The sequence below is a fragment of the Malus sylvestris genome, chromosome 14 (genome assembly GCF_916048215.2).
Source record: "Malus sylvestris chromosome 14, drMalSylv7.2, whole genome shotgun sequence".
Classification (NCBI taxonomy): domain Eukaryota; kingdom Viridiplantae; phylum Streptophyta; class Magnoliopsida; order Rosales; family Rosaceae; genus Malus; species Malus sylvestris.
In genome coordinates, this window is record NC_062273.1 from 8,443,966 (window position 1) to 8,463,336 (window position 19,371).

At 34.5% G+C, this 19,371-nt stretch overlaps 2 protein-coding genes across 2 annotated transcripts; one reads left to right on the top strand and one right to left on the bottom strand.

Annotated features, from left to right (window-relative positions):
* Positions 1–6,319: 6,319 nt before the first annotated feature.
* Positions 6,320–10,039, top strand: LOC126598992 (uncharacterized). Its single transcript, XM_050265384.1, has 4 exons — positions 6,320–8,400; positions 8,491–8,799; positions 8,889–8,994; positions 9,096–10,039. Exons 1-4 carry the CDS (start codon positions 6,320–6,322, stop codon positions 9,786–9,788), a joined length of 3,189 nt encoding a protein of 1,062 aa, XP_050121341.1. The 3' UTR covers positions 9,789–10,039.
* A 7,284-nt stretch (positions 10,040–17,323) lies between these two features.
* On the bottom strand, positions 17,324–18,621 carry LOC126600681 (protein MIZU-KUSSEI 1-like). Its single transcript, XM_050267292.1, has one exon. The coding sequence runs from the start codon at positions 18,410–18,412 to the stop codon at positions 17,573–17,575; it is 840 nt and encodes a 279-aa protein (XP_050123249.1). The 5' UTR covers positions 18,413–18,621; the 3' UTR covers positions 17,324–17,572.
* Positions 18,622–19,371: the final 750 nt, after the last annotated feature.

Here is a 19,371-nt window from a genome sequence, read left to right on the forward strand (position 1 = left end):
TTATCTACACACATTGCTGCTAAACCTCTTGGCCGATTTTAAGGGTTCATCACCCCACTTATCCTATAGAGTCTGGAAGATAATGCCTGAGAGTTTATATCGACAATTTTCGATAAGTATTAGATATCTTTTGGGTTTATAATTGGACATCGAATTCCCATGTTCACCCTAAAACAGCCTCGCACAGTGTTCATAAAGCGCAATTTAAATGATCGCCCAAATCTTGGTGAACGTACCAAGCTTTCGATTTCTGCCTTGGGCTATGCAATCTTGTACGCATCTATGTTGGTCCGTTTTGAGGCTCATTGCCAGCCAACCTTTTCAACGTTACAGTTGGTTATTGGGTACGAACCTAACACTTCGTATTTACATGTTTTGGGTATGCATTCCATGTGCCAAGTTACAATACCGCAACATAACAATATGGGTCCTCATAGAAGGTTATGAATCTTTGTCGATTACGATTCTCCTTTACACTAGCTCTTTAGTGCCCTTGCAAGCGATTTCTTTACCGCTCATTTGTGGATTGTCACTTCAATGAGATAGTTTTCCTTCTGTTAGAGGGAGATAAGAACGTCAACATTCCTATAGAACGGCGCGAATTTGCATGGACGTTGCCCACTATGTCTCATCTCGATCCCCATACCGCATAAGTGTGATAAGTAAGTGCAATGAATTCTAGCTTTCAGAATGTTGCTCCAGACACATTCCTCTGATATAGCTAAAGTGACGAGATCATATACTAGCTGCAAACATGTCTACAAGGATAGACGTACTTAAAAAGCATCGAGTCAACATCCTTAAATGATGTGCCGTCCCTGTTGGACTGTTGGACCCTGGTACACTGGCGGATAGCTAATCAATATTTCTCGGCCTGAAGCACGACAAATCACTTGGTTCATCATATTCACTTCCCTAGAAAATGAAGGTCAAGGCACAAAATGAATCTATACTTGATCGCTGTCTCAAAACATTTATATCTCATGAGATTAATCCAGATTACTCTCGAGACTTGAAGTTCTTGGTCCAGTATATTAGTTTGGATGAGATAATGGAATTGGAATGAGATTATCATCAATGACGTTTTCACTTATATGGTAGCTACCGACTGAAATGAAAATGATGATATCGAACTGTGTTTCGTTGATTAGTGACAATGTAGAACTGAATGGACAACTGAAATCACAATCTAGGTTAAATTCCTTACCAAAGTGTGTTTTGGACCTATTATTCCTACATTGCCGAAGGTAACCCTGTTGTGTTATAAGTGGGAAAGGAAGCATAATGAGATGAATGAAATAGTGCGATATGATGCACATCTTACCACGCAAGGTTTCTCTAAAACGCTTTGTGATTGACAGCAACATTATGAAATGTGGTTAGTGTTTCTCCATAAGGATAGTAATACAAAGATTGACATGTAAGTTCCAGAAGAATTACATGGACTAGTTTAAATAGTTCCAAACCACAGAACACCCTCTTAACTTGTTTGAGGTGTTCACTTACGAATTGAAGCAATCTGACGGATGTGGTATTACCCATCTAAGTGATTTTTTGATCAGTTAGGGATATGAATCATGCCTTTGCGTGTTAAACTATGAAGTCTTATTCCAAATTGCTAGAGTTGCAGTTTATGTCAGTGACATGAATCTCACTAAGACTCTAGAAGAGCTTGAGAAAACTACCTCGCACTTGAAGACATAATTTGAGATGAAGGATCTTGGAAAAACTCATTTATACCTTGAACTGAAGTTCAAGCATTGTTCTGACGGTACTTTGGTCTACTAGTCAAACTACATTCCGAAGGTGTTACCTTTGAGTATACCTATGATCTTCTATACGCTATATGCAAATGAGACCCTTGAAGAGGTTATAGAATCCAAAATTCCATATCTAAGTTCAACTTTGCGCTTTGTTGTACTTAGCTCATTGTTTTAGATAGGACATCTCATTCGCTGTTAATCTATTGGTAAAGATGCAACATTGCACCTACACGCGACCACTGAATTTGTATTAAAGACGTTTTTTCGCTATCCTGAAAGGTACTACAGATTTGGGCTAATCCCAACGAATCTCGAGCAAATCTGACCCCATTGATCCTCAGAATGATGCTTGCCTTATTTGTTATGCTGACGTAGTTTACTTATCAAAGCCACAAGGCAAATCCCCAAATGACTATGTCTTTACCATTAGGGATATCACAATATCTTGGAGGTCCAAATTTTGACTTTAGTTGAGAAATCTTTGAATTATTCCAAGACTCATCTTACTTCACTATGCCACACGTGAGACATGGTCGAGAGCTCTTGTTGAGCATATTCGAAGTACATGTTGTTTTCATCCATCGTTGAGTCCTAACGACGATCCATGAAGACTATGTTGCATGTATCAACCTGACCAATACATGATACATCAACGAAGTCAATGCCAAGACATATTGCGTCTACATCTACATCAGCAAAGCATCAGGAGATTGAAGTCATGCAAACTGATTCCAGACAACCTTGTTGACCTCTACAAGATGCCATTGCCTAAGTCAACCTTCCATAAACTTGTCTGAGGAATTGGTATACCTAAATATTCATATGCAATGCTTGTAGTTCTCATTTGGAAGTTCTGTCAAACTCAGAGGGAGTATCCAGAAGTATACTCACTTGATCTTAATGTACTCTTTTTCCTTACGATTAGGAGCATTTTTCCCATTGGGTTTTCGCTACCTAATTAGATTTTGACGAGGCACCCATCCTGGGCTAGTCATACCCTTGTGAGCTCTTCTACTTGCATCTAGAAGACGTATAGTTTTGACTTATTGCAACTACTCACTTTTCTCCTTAGTCTATGAGTTTTTCTCCCACCTTGGGTTTTACCATAGCGAGGTTTTGTGAGTTTTACGTTTTATGTATTCTTCCGTTGATCTGAGACTCGCATTCACTCATTGTGTCAACGGCTTCATCAAATGTACTTACTTAATCGCTACAGACCTGATGTGCTATTTAGTTGAGTATTTACACACTCAAGGGGGAGTGTTGCAGTCCTATTAGATTAGGATTGTGATTGTGTAAATCATAGTGTATCTAGGGATATCTTGGAATATTCTCTAGGGTTAGATATTATCTTATTAGAGTTGTAATCTTATTAGGGTAAGGATTTAACCTTCTATACTACTATAAATAAAGGCACAATGATGTGAGATAAAACACATCTCACAATTACACATCTCTCTCTTCTCTTTATGTGCCGCACCCCCCCCCCCCCTCTCTCTCTATGGCCTCTATAATTGTTCAGTAAATTATGTCTACAACATAAATAGTCTACTATGTCAACTAAACAAACGCTTTTTACAACCCAGATGATGGAATTGTGTAAAGTGGGGCACAAATGAAGAACACAAAGGATAAAGTGGGATAAAATATGGTATATGGAGTACTGAGAGTTTTGTGTTGTGCTTCTACTCCGTATCTTCATTTTCTAATCACAAAGCACTCTTTCAATTTACCTCTTGCATCGGATGTGGGGTTATACACATAAACACACGAAAGTAATTTTATTTACTTGAAAATATCGTTGTACACATGCATGAAGTACAAATCCATAAACAAATGAGAGTAAATTATACTTGATAATCCCACATATAGAGATGGACTACATTAATCTTAGGTCTGGATTAATCATCCCGTGGTACTTAATCTTAGGTCTCGATTAATCATCCCATGGTACTTCATTTGATCTAATTCTCATTGATTTTGATTGGTAAGTCTAGCTTATGTTGTAGTTGATTACTCTTGGTGAGAGGAGAAACAAATGACGTGTCATATTGTCATCTTTTGACTTTTTTTGGCGTGACGCTTCTTCATTGGTGTGTTGGTTTTAAAAGATACGCATATCCTATTGGAGACACTACTACAAAAGGGCCCTATAGTGTCAGTTGTTGCGTCGGTTTAATATAATATAGTGGCGCACAAGAGAGTTGCGACACCCACTGAATATGACGTCGGTTTTAGAAAGCCTGCGTCGTTTTTAAACGACGTAAACATTTAATGTCGCTTATAACCGACACACATTTTAATAATTTTAAATACTGGCGTCGCTTTAAATAAAACAGTGTCGCTTTTAAGCGACATAAAGTATGGGTGTCGCATATAGAAGCGACACTAATTGATTTTTTTATATATTTTAAATCCTACGTCGGTTCTGAGCAACATATATTTTATTTTTTTAAATATTTTGAAACCCAGTGTCGGTTGTAAGCGACAGACTGATGATCTTTATATACCCTCCCCCGTGTTTTCTTCGTTTTCTCTTGCATTTATCTCATTCTCACGGTTTACAAAACTTCTGTTGTTCTCTCTCTCACCTTCCGAGTTCTTCCAAGTTCATTCTTCACAAAGGTAAGTTTTTCTTGCTAGTAGTATTTTTATTTTCTCCTCTTATGTTTAATGTTTTGATACAATTTATTGTTGTAGGGAATTTATTTGAGCTGGTTGAGTATATAAAGAATTGATCGACGACGGAATTCTTCTATAATTCAGGTTTCTATCACTAAATTCTTTAATTTTTAAATTGTATAATACACAAGTTTATTTATTTAAAAATTGTAATTTAAGTAGTTAGATAAATTTCTATTATTTTTGTTAAATTAATTCATATTTAGGCGAATTAATTAATTTTGTCACTTGAATTGTTATGGGAAAATGGAATGAATATTATTTATAAGCATTTATGTTAAATTAACAACATTAAATATAACATAAACTTATAATATTGAGTAATTTAAGAATATATTATGTTAAATTAATTTTTTTTTGCACTCTAATTGTTATTTTAATTTGTTGTTATTTTGATAATTTTTTGTTGTTATTTACTAGAATGGATTAGATGAGAATAATTTGAATTGTTATGAGAAAATGGAATGAATATTATTTATAAGCATTTATGTTAAATTAACAATATTAAATATAACATAAACTTATAATATTGAGTAATGTAAGAATATATTATGTTAAATTAATTTTGTTTGCACTCTAATTGTTATTTTAATTTGTTGTTATTTTGATAATTTTTTGTTGTTATTTACTAGAATGGATTAGATGAGAATAATTTGAATTGTTATGAGAAAATGGAATGAATAATAATTATAAGCATTTATGTTAAATTAACAATCTTAAATATAACATAAAATTATAATATTTAGTTATATAAGAATATATTATATTAAATTATTTTTTATTTGCAATTTGAATTGTTATGAGAAAATGGAATGAATAATATTTATAAGCATTTATGTTAAATTAACAATATTAAATATAACATAAACTTATAATATTTAGTAATATAAGAATATATTATGTTAAAGAATTTTTTTTTGCAATTTGAATATTTATGAGAAAATGGAATGAATAATATTTATAAGCATTTATGTTAAATTAACAATATTAAATATAACATAAACTTATAATATTTAGTAATATAAAAATATATTATGTTAAATTAATTTTTTTTTGCAATTTGAATGGTTATGAGAAAATGAAATGAATAATATTTATAAGCATTTATGTTAAATTAACAATATTAATATAACATAAACTTATCATTTTTAGTAATATAAGAATATATTATGTTAAAGAATTTTTTTTTGCAATTTGAATGGTTATGAGAAAATGAAATGAATAATATTTATAAGCATTTATGTTAAATTAACAATATTAATATAACATAAACTTATCATTTTTAGTAATATAAGAATATATTATGTTAAATTAATTTTTTTTACAATTTGAATTGTTATGAGAAAATGGAATGAATAATTTAAATAAGCATTTATGTTAAATTAACAATATTAAATATAACTTTTGCACTATAATTGTTATTTTATTTTATTGTTATTTTGATAACTTTTGGTTGTTATTTACTAGAATGGATTAGATGAGCATAATTTTGATACCTTTTTGTTGTTATTTTAATTTGTTTTTACTATAATAGGTGTTGAGAATTAAAAGATTGCAATCGTGATAGAGTTCGAGGGTTGAAAGATAGAAATTGAAAATTCTAATAGTTATGCCTACATGATAGGGATTGCAAGATTGTAGGCATCTTAGTGTTAGCGCAATATTTTACCCTCGTAAACTGGTAAAACATGGAAAAGAGTTGGTTGACGATACCCCGAAATTTTGAATCGTATACAGCTGGAATTAATTTGTTTTTGGATCAAGCAGTTGCAAATGGTGTTGGTCCTGATAAGTTTAGATGTCCTTGCAAAAGATGTTGTAATCGATATACTTTTGTTAGGAACACTATTATTGAACATCTCATATTGTATGATATGGATAAAGATTATAAAAATGCTTGCTGGCGACATCATGGCGAGCAAAACATTGGAGAGCAAAATGTGGCAATTGGAGAAGAAGAAACAGGAGATGAGGTGATTGGCATGCATGACTTTCTTAATGATGTATTTGTCCAACCATTAACAGAAGAAGGTGTTGGGCCGTCTACTGAACCGTCTATTGGGGAAGGGCGTCCAGAAGAGGTGGAGACTTTTTTTAGGTTGCTTAAAGAGGCAGATCAAGATTTGTGGCCAGGGTGTAAGGAGTTTAAGAAATTAGAAGCAGTTGTAAGCCTGTATCAGATCAAGTGTTTAGCAGGAATGCCAGACGACATCTTCACAACTTTACTGGAGTTAATTAAAAGAATGTTGCCTGAATGGGATTGTTTGCCTGAATCATGTTATAAGGCAAAAAAACTTATAAATGACTTGGGTCTGACGTATGTGAAAATTGATGCATGTCCCAATGATTGCATGATCTATTGGAAAGATACTTCGGATTTGACCGTGTGCTCGGTTTGTGGTGAATCAAGATATAAAATTACCAACGCAGCGGATAGGTCGAGAAAAAAGATCGCAGCTAAGGTTATGTGGTATTTTCCTTTAAAACCACGATTGCAACGATTTTTTATGTCGAAGCATACGGCTGAACATATGAGGTGGCATGCAGTTGAATGTCCTAAAGATGAGTTTATGAGACATCCTTCAGATTCTCCAGCATGGAAGCATTTGGATAATTTATATCCGAATTTTGCGTTAGAAATTCGAAATGTTCGATTAGGGTTGGACAGTGATGGATTTAATCCTTTTGGAAAAATGAGGAATGATCATAGCACATGGCCTGTGGTGCTTTCTGTTTACAATTTGCCGCCTTGGATGTGTATGAAGCAACCAAATTTGTTGTTGTCTCTTTTAATACCAGGACCGCGCAGTCCTGGTAAAAAGATTGATGTATACATGCGTCCACTGATTGACGAGTTGAATGAGTTGTGTGAGGTGGGCACTCCAACTTATGATGCGTATTCCAACCAAAGTTTTACGATGAAGGCTGCTGTCTTATGGACTATAAGTGATTTTCCGGCTTATGGAATGTTGTCAGGATGGAGTACACATGACTATAAAGCATGTCCACATTGCATGCATGATAAAGAATCCATTTACTTGCCGGCGAGTCGTAAAATTTGTTATATGGGACATCGACGGTTTCTTGAAGATAATCATAGGTTTCGAAGGCAAACCACAGCTTTTAATGGTCGTCGAGAGCATCGTAGTGCACCAAGGCAGTGGACGGGTTTACAATGTCTCGAAGAACTTTGTACATTGAGATTTACTTTTGGAAAACCAAAGAAAAATGCTTCAGTTGGGCAACGCAGAAAAAGAACTTCGAGCAGTACAAGTGGTAACAGTCAGTGGAAGAAGAAATCTATTTTTTATGAACTACCTTATTGGAGGCATCTGTTGATTAGACACAATCTTGATGTTATGCATATCGAGAAGAATATATGTGACAGTGTGGTGGGAACATTGCTAGGTATAGAAAAGTCTAAAGATGGATTGGCTGCACGTGCAGATCTTGAAGTCTTGAACATAAGACGCAGTCAACACCCACGTAGAGAAGGAAATAGAACATTTCTACCTCCAGCTTTGTTCACGTTGAAAAAAGAAGAAAAAACTGCGTTTTGCAATGTGTTGTCTACTATTCGGGTCCCCGATGGATATTCATCAAATTTATCGCGATGTGTGCACGTGAATGAACGAAAAATACATGGGTTGAAAAGTCATGATTGCCATGTTTTAATGCAGCAGTTACTCCCGCTTGCAATACGCCCGGTTTTGCCTAAAGCTGTTACTATGGTATTATTAGAGTTGAGTGCAATTTTCAGACAGTTGTGTAGTAAGAAGGAGTCTGAGGAAGGATTCAAGGAACTGAGTTCAAGAATTGCCTTGACATTATGTCAACTTGAAAAAATATTTCCTCCTGCATTTTTTGATATAATGGTGCACCTTCCAGTTCACTTGGCAGATGAAGCAGCTCTTGCAGGGCCTGTTCCCTATAGATGGATGTATCCAATTGAACGGTAATTAATAATTTTTTATAAATTTTTTACAATTGTAGTCATAACTTTAATTTATAATTATAATTGTTTGTGTTTCGTTTATAATTATAGGTATTTGCAAACGTTGAAGCGTTATGTTCGTAATAAGGGTCGTCCTGAAGGTTCTATTGCTGAAGCATATTTGGTGGATGAGTGCTTGTCCTTCTGTTCCATGTATCTTAGAGGTGTCGAGTCTCGTCGTACCCGTAGAGGCCGAAATGAAGATGGGATTGGACGTGGAGTGTCTGATGGGTTATCAATTTTTGACTCTAAAGGATGTTATATGGGTTCAGGAGAACATGTGAAGCTCGATCTAAATGCTCTTGATCAGTGCCATAGATACATTCTAAATAATTGTGATGAAGTGAACCCATTTAGAAGGTAAGAACGTTTAATCATACGTTTTAATGTTTTATTGATTTTCTTAACTTTGAAAAATTAATTATCTAAATTTGGACATAATTGTGTAGCCAACATGAGGAATTCTTGAAAACTAAACATCGTCGAGAAAGGTTAACTATGCGCCAAATTAAGGAGCTAAGCAAGAAAGAATTTCCAGAATGGTTCAAGCAACATGTGAGTTGATATAACAATCACATTATTTATTTATTGTTTTGCATTTTAATTATAACATGTTATAGTTATTCTGTCAATTTTTATCTTCATACTTATTACAGATGAATTCAAGCTATCATGCTAATGACACGTTGATATCTGAAGACTTGCATTGGCTAGCTAATTATCCTAGTAGGGTTGTGAGTAGATATAAAAGTCACATTGTTCATGGGTTTAGATTTCGTATAAAATCTGTGGATGATAAGCATAAGAATCAAAATTGTGGTGTCTTTGTACCTGCAAATGTTCCTGGAGCAATTGGGCAAGTGAATTGTTATGGCAGAGTTGTTGATATGTTCGAGGTTAAATATTGTGGTCCTACTGAGGCGGGAGATAGGGGTCGAGCTGTGATGTTATTTAAGTGCGAATGGGTTAATAGTGAAAGTCCACGAGGAATGAAGACCGATCAATATGGATTTACTATGGTGAATTTCAATCAATTGGGATTTAAAGAGGATCCTTTCATACTAGCATCACAAGCATTACAAGCATTTTACGTGGAGGACACAATTGAAAAAGATTGGCACGTAGTTGTTCGAACTCAGCTGAGTGATTTGTTTGACGTACTAGAGGATAGTGATGCTATTGATGATTATGCCATACCGAATTTGGATGATCGAATTCTTGATAATGAAAATTTTCATACAAGGGTTGGCGTGGAAGAGACTCCTTTTCTTGAATCATTAGCGTTGCCTACCGAGTTCGTTAATCATGCCAATGTCGACGATGAGCTAACAGATGATGACGGAGAATAAATATGTTAATTATTTTATGTATTAATTATACTATCTTTCATTTCGTATGTTATGATATCTTATTATCAAAATTATATTTCTGTTTTTTTTTATTAAGTATTATATATATAAGTTAAACCTTTTTTTTTAATATTGGGTTATAAATTTTTTTTTTAAGCTTGTTTCCTGTCGCTTTTAACCGACGTCGGTTTAATTAAAATATTTTGGGCGGCACTATTCCCGGTTTTTTTCATTCAGTTAGCGTCGGTTTTAACCGACGCAATGAAGCTTATTTCGACGCAACCGAAGATTATTTCGACGCAGACTGTCAGTTGGCGTCGGTTTTAACTGACGCAATGAAGCTTATTTCAACGCAACCAAAGATTATTTCGACACAGACTGTCATGTTACGTCGGTTGAATCCGACGCAATGTCAGTCTATTTCGACGCAAGATAAAAACCTGTTGTGAATTATTTGTATTAATGCGAAGAAAGGATGTTTATTTTTTCTTATTTACAGTTCACGAAATTTTTTGAGCTCTTAATTACACTATTTTTCTTTTTATTTAACAATTTTATACTTCTAAAAACTATAATAATTATATATATATATATATATATATTAAATTCTTTTATTTAACAATTTTATACCCCTAAAAAACAATCGATCTTCAATTTGAAATATTTACACTAGTGGATATCACAAAATCTTGTGTTATACTTAATGAAAGTATGAATAAACTCTTTAAGTGTTAGTGGATGTATCGTTTTGATGGAATACGAATTCTACGAAACTAATTTCAACGATCGAACCATCAAACATGTTTGTATATAATTCGAGATCGCATACGCCAAAAATTGTAAAAAAACAACTTTCTGAGACAAAGTAATGGGAAAAACTTATTCGACGGTTATTAACGAAAAATCACGATTTAACGGTTATTTTAACTCCGATTTTGATGATTTTTTATATGTACACTCCTTCACCCTATATGAATATGGTGAATGAATGCGATCTTCAATTTGATATATTTACACTAGTGGATATCACAAAATCTTGTGTTATACTTAATGAAAGTATGAATAAACTCTTTAAGTGTTAGTGGATGTATCGTTTTGATGGAATACGAATTCTACGAAACTAATTTCAACGATCGAACCGTCAAACATGTTTGTATATAATTCGAGATCGTATACGCCAAAAATTGCAAAAAAAACAACTTTCTGAGACAAAGTAACGGGAAAAACTTATTCGACGGTTATTAACGAAAAATCACGATTTAACGGTTATTTTAACTCCGATTTTGATGATTTTTTATATGTACACTCCTTCACCCTATATGAATACGGTGAATGAATGCGATCTTCAATTTGATATATTTACACTAGTGGATATCACAAAATCTTGTGTTATACCCAGATTAATACAAATTGGTACGTTATATTTAATATTTGTGCATGTTATATTTCATAATTGTATGTTAATATGATGTTTATATGTTTTTATAATTTAATACAACAAATTATTTGCATAAGAAAAATTCATTTTAAACGAATAATGATAAGATAAGATTGGATGTTTATGGTGATTTTAGAATATTTATCATACTATTTTATGAACTAGGTGATCAATTATTTACAATAAAAATCAAAATTTTAATTATAAATTAACCGAACAATGTTTGATCAAAAGTTTCAAAATTATATATGTTTGATTAAAAAAATTCAAATATAAGGCATCTATATCAAAATGATCCTAAAATTATATTTCTGTTTTTATTAAGTATTATGTATAAGTTAAATTTTATATATTAAAATATTATATGAAATAACATAACTGCTTATTTTTTAATTTTGGGTTTAACTAGTTTTTTTTTGTCTCCTGCGTTTCCATTTTTTTTTTTTAGTTAAACTCTTTTTTATTTTTTTGTTGGGCGGGAATTTTCCCGGTTTTTTTTGCACGGGGAAATGGATTGGAAGATTGGACGTGCGAAGCATCGAAATAATAAATCGTTGCGTCAAAATAATAAGTAGTGGCGTCGGTTTGAACCGACGCAACTACTTATTATTTCGACGCAACCACTTATTATTTCGACGCAACAATTAATACGTCGGTTAAAACCGATGCAACCAGTTATTGTTTCGACGCAAGCATTTGTTATTTCGATGCCTCGGTTCATTCGCACGTCCAATTCCGAGGACACTGCAATTACTGTCTGTCAGAATAACGTCGGTTCAAACCGACGCAATTGTCCTCTATTTCGACGCTAGGTAAAACTGTCAGACTATAATGTCGGTTTTAAGCGACGCAATATGCCCCTATTTCGACGCCTCGGTCACATTCACACGTCCAATTCCGAGGCCACTGGAATTACTGTCTATCAGCAGAACGTCGGTTTAAACCGACGTAATTGTCCTCTATTTCGACGCCATATTACCCTATTTCGACGCTAGTCAAAAGTGTGTCAGAGTTTGTGTCGCTTTGAAGCGACGTAATGGTTGCATATTTCGACGCTAAGTTTTTTGGCATATTTAAGCTTCTACGACCTATTTCCGTCTCTCTCATTTCACTCTCTCATTTCACTCCCTTCACTCCCTCATTTCACTCCCTCTCCTTCTCCATCTTCTGTATTCCTCATTTCTTCCGTGATTCCTTTGGTTTTGCTATGGATAGTAGTAGTGATTCTCAACGTGATGAGGAACTTCATGTGGAAGAGGAGGAGGTCGAAGCTGGTTATTTTTCTATATTATTATTAGATTCGTTTTTTTTTTATTTTTGGTGTTTAATCTTCTATTATTCTTATAAACTGAAAATTTACATCTGTTTCCAACTTTTTTGGTTTGTTTTAATCGTGGTTTTTGTATGAACAAGGAACATCTCAACGGAGGCGAGGACCCTCAGTTCCCAAATGGACGAAACAGCTTTGTTCTTTTGATATGTCCGGAAAATGCGTTAGTGATAACTCTAGTGCATTTTCAAAATATGTGGCATCGGAGGTTAGAGACCACAGAATTCTCCCATTGGCGTAAGATTAAGGATGTAGATAAGGAAGCTTTCTGGAATAGAATTAAGGTATAGGTATTTTTTTTTTTTTTAGGCATTGTTATAATATTTGACTTGGTTGATTTTTTTAAGCATTGTTATAATATTTGACTTGGCGTAAGATTAAGCATTGTTATAATATTTGACTTGGTTGATTTTTTTTTTTTTTTTATGGATGTAGGGAAATATTGTTTTTGAAGATGCTGATATACCAAGATTGCCTTTGATCCGCTTTATGACGCTTAAGGTTGCTGAGCATGCACATAAGGAGTTTAGAAATAAGTTTAAAAAAAAGTATTATACGAACAGAGCTGCAGAGGAGCGTCGCCATCCTCCTCCTGATGTGAATCCTACCCAGTGGGCTAATTTGTTGGCATACTGGAGTGGAGATAAAACAAAGGTAAACGATGTAGTTTATTTCGTTATAACTATAAATTTGTGTAATAATTTTTTTATTTTTATTTTCAGGAGGTTGCTGAAAAAAACAAGATTAATCGGCAAAAGAAAACAATGAACCATACTACTGGTACAAAATCTTTTGCAAGAAAGCGGCAAGAATATGTATGGATTGTACAATTTGAAGAAATGTTATTTTAAATATTCTATAGTTATAAATTTTAATTTTAACGAGGTTTGCCTAAAATTGTTTGTGTGAAATTTTATTTTTGGTAAAGTGGAAGAAGCATGGGAAAGAAGCCGATCCTGTAACCTTTTTTCGTGAATGTCATACACGAAAAAATGAAACTTGGATTGATGAAGAATCGGAGCGTACAGGGGTAATTTATTTTACTGTGTTGGTATTTCATTGTTATTCATTTTTATTATCTATAGCTTATTTTTCTGTTTTACGATTGAATTTTTATTTTTAAAAATTGTAATGCTAGGCAACAATGGAGAGCAGTCTGCAAACTTTGATTCAGTCGGGGCAAGAGGATAATGAAGATCTTAGGACCCAAGTGTATGTTGATACAATGGGTCCTGAGAGGTATAATAGAGTCAGAGGATACGGGCATGGGGTGACTCCTGATATGGTGTCCTATGCATCTTCTTCGTCTTCTACATCAATTTCCTCCAAGAGGTCATCTAACAATACAATGGCATTGCTGATGACTCAAAATAATGAGTTGAAATTGAGGGACGAAAATAACAATAAACGGATTTCGGACCTAGAGAACAAGCAAAGTCAGATGTTTGCGTGGCTTTTCCAAAGATTTCAGCCACAACCACAACCACAACCACCGTTTAGCCCGGGAACCCAACAGTCAGGCCAGAGTCAGCCTCCTCCTCCTCAACAGTCGGGTCAAAGTCAGCCACCCCTGCATATCCGTATGTTGGCTATAATCAGCAACCTCCGTATCCTATGTATCCGATGCCTATGCAGCCCACGCCATACATGCAGCAGCCGCCTATGCCATACATGCAGCAGGCTCCCATGCCTTACATGCAGGAGCCGCCTTATCAAGTGCCAGTATATCGACCTGAGATGGCTGCTCCTTGTCCTGAATTTCCAGCTGGGGGGTTTGCTGAAATGCTTGCGGGTGTTGGATCTGATGTGGACTTGTCGAGGATGTTGGCATCAAATATAGGACCTCAAGGACGAGAAGGATCTGTGCCACGTTCAGGCGCAGATTCGGTTCCGTAGTTTATTTGGTTCGCTTTCTTGTCGGATAAATATGACACTTTAATCGTTCTATCTTTTTTGTTTTTTATATGTTATGTTTGTAATGTCGGATTTAGTAGTTGTTATGACGGATGGGTTTTTATATATTAAGTCGAACGTTAGATGTACAATATTTGTGTATTTTGGCACTATTTTTATTGTTAATTATTTTCATTAATGTATGTACAATATTTGTGTATTTTGGCACTATTTTTTTTAATTATTTTCATTAATGTTTATTTTGGCCTTGAAATTTATTAATATAATTATATAATTTTTTTCTGTTACAATGAATTGAAGAAGAATGCGGTTTGTCTGGTTTTTTCATTATTATTAACAAAGGTGGTGTCAGTTAAGATCGTTATTCGTTTGCATATTTTATTTATTTAATTGTTATTTGACGTCGGTTTATGGGATATTAAATTGATTTAATATTATTTCAGTGTCGTTTAAAAACGACAATAGGATTTATATTTTACAATAAATTGCTTATGAACGTCGCCTTAAAGCGACGTAACGTGTAAGTATGCGTCGGTTTAAACCGACGTTAATTTTAGTGTCGCTTTAGAGCGACGCTGCTTAGTGTCGGTTTAAGCCACGAAACCGACGCTAAAGCCCTTTCGTGACGCTAGCAATAGTGTCGCTTTGAAAATGCGACATTACATTGTTTTATGTCGCATTTTTGCCAAAATTGCGACAGAAATCGGATTTCTCGTCGGTTTTTGCTCCGACGGTGATAGCATATATTGTAGTGGTGAGAGACTTTTTTTAATTAATCAATGATGCAATTAATTAGTTTGATTATTAGTTTCATTTGTAGAAATTAGCGGAATTAATAAATCAGTTTATCTTTTACGCCAAAACTTAATTTTCTGAATTTGTCAACTTTGTTTCTCATATGTGGACAGCCACCACTAATTGTAGGGACGTACAATAGTGGAGTGCACCTTGAAAATCGGATTTTGTTGGAGTCTAATTTAGTTAGAAATGTGATTGTGTAAATCCTATCGAGATTTTGTAGAATATTTTAGATAGTTTTCTTATTGTAATGTAAGTCTAATTTAGTTGACTTCTAAGTCGCTAGTGCGGGATGCTTTTTTTCCTTTCGACCAGGTTGAAATTCCCGGCAAAGTTTTTATCGAGACCTATTATGCACCATATTCCCAAGGCACAATAAGATGATAAATCACACATCAAAATTCACCAAATCTCTCTCTGCACCTCTAACGCCCCTCTCCTTCTCTCTATAACTCTTTAGTTAAATAGGCATACAACACCTTATCAGAAAGCTCTTGTTGTTGTGGTAGAGAGAGTTTGTCCATCTTATCAAGGTAATATTACGTTTCAATCATACTTATTATCATTAACCTTTTATTTATTGAATTGACCTGTATGCTATTAATTCAATTATTCTTTCTTTCAATGGCTATGTTGAATGTAGTACAACACATTTGAAGTGATATCTCAACTTTTGGAGAAGGATCTTCTACAACTAGGATTCAAAGACTTTATTTAGTTTTCAGCTAATCAAGTTCTTCTAAAACACATACTTGATTTTTGTATCAGGCCTTGTTTACAAAAAAACATTTCTCATGATGCATGAACCCAACCTATTATTTTATATTCCATCAACTGTAGGTTCATGCATCATGGTGAATATTTTTATACAAACAAGACTTGGTATTTATCAAGTCTATGTTATAGAAGAACGTAATTGGCTAAAAATGAAATAAAGTCTTTGAATGCTAGTTGTAGGGAAATTCGGAATTTCATCTCCAATGCATTAATTGTATTAGGTTCAACATAAAAAGAGAAAATTGAATCAATAGTAAGTATATTGATTCAATAAAACAATTTTTTATTCATAATAATGATGATTGCTTTAGCGTAACATCAAGAGTGTGCTTATAACGTGTTGTAGGCCTCTTTAACTGAAGAATTATAGAGAGGGTGCGGCAAAGAGTAGAGAAAAGAGAGAATTGGTGAACTTTGCGATTTGTGTTATCTCACCTCATTGTGCCTTTATTTATAGTAATAGGAAAGGTAAATTCCTTACATTTTAGATATTACAACTGGAATAGGACACTATCTAAAATATAATGTAGAATCCCATAATAATTTACTAAGATTTACATAATCAAAATCCTAACTAAATTAGGACTGCATTAAAATACACTGATCTGTCTCTCTTTTGAGAAATACAGTAACAAATAATTTAGTGTTCCTTGTAGGTTGTCCTCAAAGGCCTTATTTTTTTTGTGGTGAGTATATCTAGAAGTCGAATTCAAGATCTGAGTATCACTTTGATGAAGAAGTTGAAGTCTCACGTTAAAATCAATTAATAATATAAAGAGTAATCTAATTATTTGTATATATGCAAAATTTCTTTTTTTTCTCGATATAAGATTTATACTTTTATACTCAACAATTACAACCCCAAATTTCACTAAATTGTTCTGCAAATAAAATAGTTTAGCGTGATCACCGACCACGGTTTCCGAGTCCAACACCATTCTCCTTCCTCAACAACATTTCCCCCCTCTTCATTTTCAAATTTAGTATTGGAAGTGCAAAACGAGAAGCGTGGCAATTAGTCATGCAACACTTTGTTAATTAAACAATTAGTCATGCAACACTTTGTTCATTTTAATACAAAACCTACATGCACGCACGCACGGAACCCACAGAGGATACGAATAAAAAAGTTCCAGTTTTGTTTTGTTTTTTATTTTTTATTTTTATTTTTTTATAGTCTGATCTCAATTAACAGCTTAGACCAGAGAAAATTATCTACCCACCACCACCTTTTTCTAATGCCTAATATCATGTGATGAATGATATCAAGTCCAAGTGTATGTATACATACCAACTGTATATATATCAAGATAATTAGTAAGATACAAAATCACATGTTCTTACATTTTTAAAGCTGTAATATCACATAAAAGTAGTCACTAAGCTAGCATTCACTTTGCAAGTTGCGATTAAATCACCTAAAAACAATATATTTCCGACCACCAACAATTTAATTTCTTTTCCTTAAAACAATATATTTCTGTTTACCAATAATTTAATTTCTTTTCCTTTTATTTTTCTTCACACTCATATTCTGAGTAAAAAGATACTGAGTTCAGGACCTCCATTACCCTCAGGGTTCAACATGTAAAAGGCCTCCGAGTCAAGGCTTCCCACAACTCGTTCAAACCTAGCTCTCATATAAAGCAACTCACCTTCAGACGCGCCACCCTTTTTTCCGTCGTCCAACACCGGAATCACGCCGGCTCCGACCGAAACACTCCGAACAGTGCTCAGCACGTGCCAGTCTGACTCTCCGCACGTGCGAGTCGCCGCATACCCACACTTCCTCCCATTACAATACATAGTCCATGAAGGCTCCTGAAACAGCTTCCGGCCATTCATAACTGCACGGGCGGAACCCTGTTGCTTTTCAGACTCGAGAGCAATGCGCACGAGCCCCGAAGACATCTCTTTAACGAGTGAAGACGTTGACATGGCTAGCTCGAGAAGCAAGACCGGCTCCGACCGGGGGTCCAGCTGAACGGCGAAGCTGACGTGACCACGGCGGTTTCCAAAGAGCGTGCCGGTGACTTTTCGGCCGAGGGAGGGGGTGACGGAGAGGTTGGAGGGGAGGGCGAGCCACTTGCATGTCGGGATAATGATGGGGAAGGAGAGGAAGCTGAGGAAAGAGCGGAGGAGGGAGGTGATCTTTGTTTGGGTTTTGGATAGGTGGTGGAAGGAGACTAGAGAGTGGCGTTTCGGAATCAAAAGGTTGTTGGGGACGTCGTCGTTTTGAAGATGGTTAAGTGGGAGAGTTGATGGTGAAGATCTGAAGTGGTTGGATGGGATGATCTTTCTTGAAGTGCTTCTTGATATGGAAGTAGTACTGGTGCTTCTGTGGAGGCTGAGCTCTTGGTGTTTCATGGTGACTTAAAAATTACAATTTGATATGATAAAAAATTGTCTGTAAGGTTTTGTAAGCTTGCACTTTCTAATTCTTTGAAGTATGAATACAAATCGAAATGTGCAAATATTTTTGAGAGATAAATTTAATTTAATCCTAACTTGCAGAGAAAGAATGAGAGGAATAGGGGGGAGGGGAGCGCGCTGTTCTTTTGAGAGAGAGAGAGAGAGAGAGAGAGAGAGAGAGAATATTGGCCGACAAGTGATGATAGTGTTCGGAGGTGGCCAATATAAAGGGAGACGATGGAGGCTTGTGATGATGATCACATCCTAGACTTTTTTTTTCAATAGTGTGTACCTCATGTGGACCTACAAACCACCACCTTATATATCTTCATAGCCACACCACTTTCAGCAACCTGCTTTTTTATGAATAAGAAAAGGATAATGTGAGGGATATTAAATTTGGAGATTAAATTTACAAATTAAATGATGTGCCACCATAAGAATGACCACGTTTATCAACACTTAAGTAATAAATCAATCATCAACTCTCATGTCCTTTAATTTTCAAAATTTAGTTTACAAATTTAGTTTCCCTAACATTACTCATAAGAAAAATAAAAAAAATAAAAAAAGTGATTTCTCAATTTTATATTTATCATTTTTCTTTGTTCACAATTATTTGTAGCGACTGAAGGAAGTTGAACTTATGGAGCATCCCACCTCCAGGTTGAAGCAGTTGTTAAAATCAATTAATAGCTCTCCAAATCTTATGACTCCCATTGGAAGAGAACAACTGTCAGTATTTGGATACAATTCTTTTGTTTTCTTTTCGTTGGTTTCATTTTATATATTGATGGGTCCTTTCTTTTCTGTCGTGTCAATGAATACAATTCTTTTTTCAATTTATAATCAATTTATAACGAGCCTTTCGTTTTTTATAGAAAGCGACTAAAAGAAGTTCGAGCTTCACATTA